Here is a 4,183-nt window from a genome sequence, read left to right as displayed (position 1 = left end):
TTTTTTTTGAGACACAGTCTCACCTCTGTTGCCCGGGCTAGAGTGCCATGGCAGTCAGCCTAGCTCTCAGCAACCTCAAACTCCTGGGCTCAGGTCATCCTCTTGCCTCAGCCTCCTGAATAGCTGGGACTATAGGTGTGCACCACCACACCCAGCTCATTTTTACTATTTTTAGTAGAGACGGGGTCTCACTCTTGCTCAGGCTGGTCTCAAACTCTTGAGCTCAAGTGATCCTCCCGCTTCGGCCTCCCAGAGTGCTATTACAGGCATGAGCCACTGTGCCCAGCCAAATTTTTAACTTTTTAAATTTAATTTCTTTCCCCTCTTCTTTTTTATTAGTGCTGATCATGCAGAGCAATAGCCCACACTTAAAAAACAACAAAACGAGCTAAAGTTTAAAAAATCAGAAGGCACATAAAAACTAGAATTTGCAAGTTCTCTTGAAATATTAGAAGATCGAAGTAAACTGAACCCATTCAGCAACAATCAGATGGAGATGGAAACTAAATAGCAGCATGCATTTAGCATGTACTCTAGTTCTCCAACTCATTATAGTCTTATTCCACCTCTACAATGCAGGCATACGCACTTACATTCACCCACTTTATACCTTCACATTCCTGACATCTGTAGATACTGGACATTTAAGTAGGTCCCATATTCTCACTTTGTTTTTATAAAGATGGTACATGTTCATTACAAAATATCTAAGTACAGAGGCTTAAAAGAAATCATTCAAAATGTTACCACCTAGAAAACATTTCCATTTGAAAAATCTTATTAATAACATTTGCATGGTTTCCAATGTTTTGCTACCTTACAAATAATGCTATAGTGAACTGGATTCAAACAGCCTATAAATCTTGTACTACTAAAGAAATCTGAGTAACTTTTTTCTTCTTAATAATTTCTCAACAATGGGATCATAAGGAGGTTGCATGAAATTAAGTTTATGCCTTTTATGTGATAACATATTTATAAGTCACCAGAAAATTATCTACAAGACATCAGGAAAGTGTCACTATACTTATTCTATATTCTATCATATTCAACATTCATTGGAGTTTGCAATCTTGATCTCTTCTGGCAGAAATGGCAACAAGTAGCTTATTTAACTTGCTTTTCTTTAGTAAGTGATGCTGATAATTTTGCCCTATAAGGGCAAATCTATAAGATTATCAGTTTCTTATGTGATTAAACTTTGAGTCATCACATCACACTTTTGTTAATAATGTAACAGGACTCAAGAAAACCTGTATTTTCACACTATCAGGACTTCTGAAAAAGACTAAACACATTTGTGAATGATAAATAGGGGGAAATAGTAACGGTGATGATTAACTAGAGTCATTCAACTATGAAGCTAGAAATGCAAAAAATATTCCTTGATAAAATCTAGCCACCTTAAGTTACATAATGTGTGAGACAAGCAAATTTACTATCACAAATGTCTACCATAAGAATGGTATACAAAGACACAACAGAAAAATCTGAGAGTTGGTATCAAGGAACAAGAACAGAAATATAATTTCTATTAATATAATATACATGAGAAAAACCTGTTGTTAATCAAATCAAATAATGATCAGAGGCCAGGTGCAGTGGCTCACACCTATAATCCTAGCACTCTGGGAGGCCCAGGCAGGAGAATTGCTTGAGCTCAGGAGTTCGAGACAAGCCTGAGCAACAGCAAGAGCAAGACCCTATCTCTACTGAAAACAGAAAAATTAGATGGGTGTGGTAGCACAGGCCTGTAGTCCCAGCTACTCCGGAGGCTGAGCAGACGGATTACTCAAGCCCAGGAGTTTGAGGTTGCACTGAGCTATGATGATGCCACTGCATTCTAACCAGGCAACAGAGCAAAACTCCGTCTCAAAAAAAAAAAAGATGATCAGAATAAGTTAGAAGCCAACTATTCTAAATTCTTCATTTCCTTTTTCCTATTACCTTTTTTTAAGAGACAAGGTCTCGCTTTGTCACCCAGGCTGGAGTGCAGTGGCATGGTTATAGCTCAAGGCAGCCTTGAACTCCTGGGCTCAAGCAATCCTCCTGCCTCAGCCTCTCAAGTAGCTGGGACTACAAATGTGTGCCACCACATCTGGCTAATTTTTAAAATATTTTTGTAGAGACAGGGTCTCACTATGTTGTCCAAGCTAGTCTTGAACTACTGGCCTCAAGTGATCCTCCCACCTTGGCCTCCCAAAGTGTTGGGATTACAAGTGTGAGCCACCATGGCCAGCCCCTTTTTCCTATTTTCATATGACTGGAGAATTCTGAAATTAAGTGATTAATTTTACAAGCAAGCCTATACATGTTCTATAAGCCTCTCGATTCAAAGGGAGAAAAGTCTTTAACCAAAGACCGATGCTAAGCTTTATTACATTCTATCTGGTTTTCCATAATTAGTAAAATGTTCACAGTAATACAAAAGGGAGTAGAGAAGGGGAAAAGAAGCTGAATCATTAGTAGTACCTGCCATTCCCTATCAAAGACGGCCTACCCCTTCTCCTTCAATCATATTTACTAGAAAAAAATAAACACTACCTAAACTGTTTTTTTTAAAAAGCTTTTAAAATTCATGAGTTACTCTTCTGTCTTCAGACAGGTGGGCTTCAATCTCACCCTAATCTATCACTGTGTGCTACACAAGAAAGAAGAGCATAAGTGCTTCATTTAAGGGGAAAAAGGCACATTACAGAAATTTTTTAAAGTACATGTAAGGCAGGATTCCTTTTTTAAATTTCAACTATATGACAAATTATGAAATTATTACCTGAATGTTTGATACCTTAACTAAATGGATTTAGATTATTACCTGGACACTGTTTTCTTGCGTTTGGTGAGGTTGTCTTACATGAGGCAATGAAGGCTGAGTTCCTAATTTCCTATCTAAAAATACTTCTTTGCTGCAAGCATAACACCATACTCGAAGAGTGGTAAGGTTCACAGTTAGATAATGCTTTGTCTCCTGTGTAATTTCATAGGAAAGGGAGAAGAGGAGCCAAAATTAGACATACTTGGAAACATTTCTTCAAAAGATCATAGAAAATAAACTGCTGGCCTTTGATGAATAACAACATACTCAAAAGAGGTAATCTAGAGCACCAAAAAAAATTTTTAGATAAACTGCTAAAGTATAGTGAATAGTAACAATATCTAAGCCCACTTTAGAAATTATTCTATTGTCATTTTCTTCCCACTATTCATTATACAAAAATAAATGCAAGAATATTTCCGCATCTCACAAATAAGTATAACACAAGAAAATAACTGACAATAGCAAATAACTATTCTAGGAAATCAGAATGGCAAAAGAACAGAAATGACATGGGTCAAAGCACAGACGAGCTGAAGCAATAGGGAATATATGATCTTAGAGAGATAAAAGTCCAGCCTTTCTCAGCCAGAATTTTGCAAGAGAATTAAGCCCTACAGAAAACAATTTGAGTGATTTCACAATTCCCCCAAGGATGATACATAGCAAGTACCATTCTAGATGCACAAAAGAGAAGCAAATCATGCACAATGATGCCTTAGAACTTTGGGTATATGGGCTTAATTAATTCTCTTGAGGAATCCTGGTTGAGAACAGCTGATGTTGTGGAGACATCAATGTGAATCTTAAAAACAGTGCATTTGAGAAACTTACAGCGTAGAATGGGAGCTCTACCTAATACTATAAAATAGGCATGCCAGAGTCACATGGGAAGTACCAAATAACCGGAGCAAAGTAGAAAGGAGACTCCAATTAGGATGACATGCAGGAAAGGGCAATAGGATATGAGCTGAAACTTGAAGTTAGCCAGGCTGTGTCACAAACCTAAGCATCCACTCTCTGACTTCAACCTCCATAACCTTCTAATTTTCCAGCTATCACCTCCATATATCTAGACATATATTTTTAAATAAATACTTTCTTAATTACAAATTTATTCTAATATTCATCTTCTTAGCACCCCTCTATCTTTCACAGAGAGTCTAAGTGAAGTTTTAACTCATAAAAGAGCATGAAATTTTGAACTGCAACAAGAATTAATAATGTTATATTGGGTCCCTCTCCTTCGGGCTCTCTTTTAAAAAATGTCTTGTATTAAACATTTTTATATACATACCTGAGAATGTATGGTGCTATGATCTACTTGTGATTCACCACAGCCAACATATGAACATCTATTCTATAATT

General features: G+C 36.9%; 1 protein-coding gene across 1 annotated transcript in view; it reads right to left on the bottom strand.

Moving 5' to 3' along the window:
* The window catches only part of USP33 (ubiquitin specific peptidase 33), a 72,133-nt gene that overhangs the window by 36,103 nt on the left and 31,847 nt on the right, over positions 1–4,183 (bottom strand). Inside the window, exons 2-3 of the mRNA XM_012661036.1 lie at positions 4,113–4,175; positions 2,816–2,968 (exon numbers count right to left, since the gene is read on the bottom strand). Coding sequence (XP_012516490.1) covers positions 2,816–2,968; positions 4,113–4,175 — 216 coding nt within the window. The remainder of the gene's footprint in view (positions 1–2,815; positions 2,969–4,112; positions 4,176–4,183) is intronic.

Source organism: Propithecus coquereli, unplaced genomic scaffold (assembly GCF_000956105.1).
Source record: "Propithecus coquereli isolate 6110/MARCELLA unplaced genomic scaffold, Pcoq_1.0 Scaffold7, whole genome shotgun sequence".
Taxonomy (NCBI): Eukaryota; Metazoa; Chordata; class Mammalia; order Primates; family Indriidae; genus Propithecus; species Propithecus coquereli.
The sequence above is the reverse complement of the archived record's forward strand: the minus strand, read 5'-3'. Positions and strand labels throughout refer to the sequence as shown.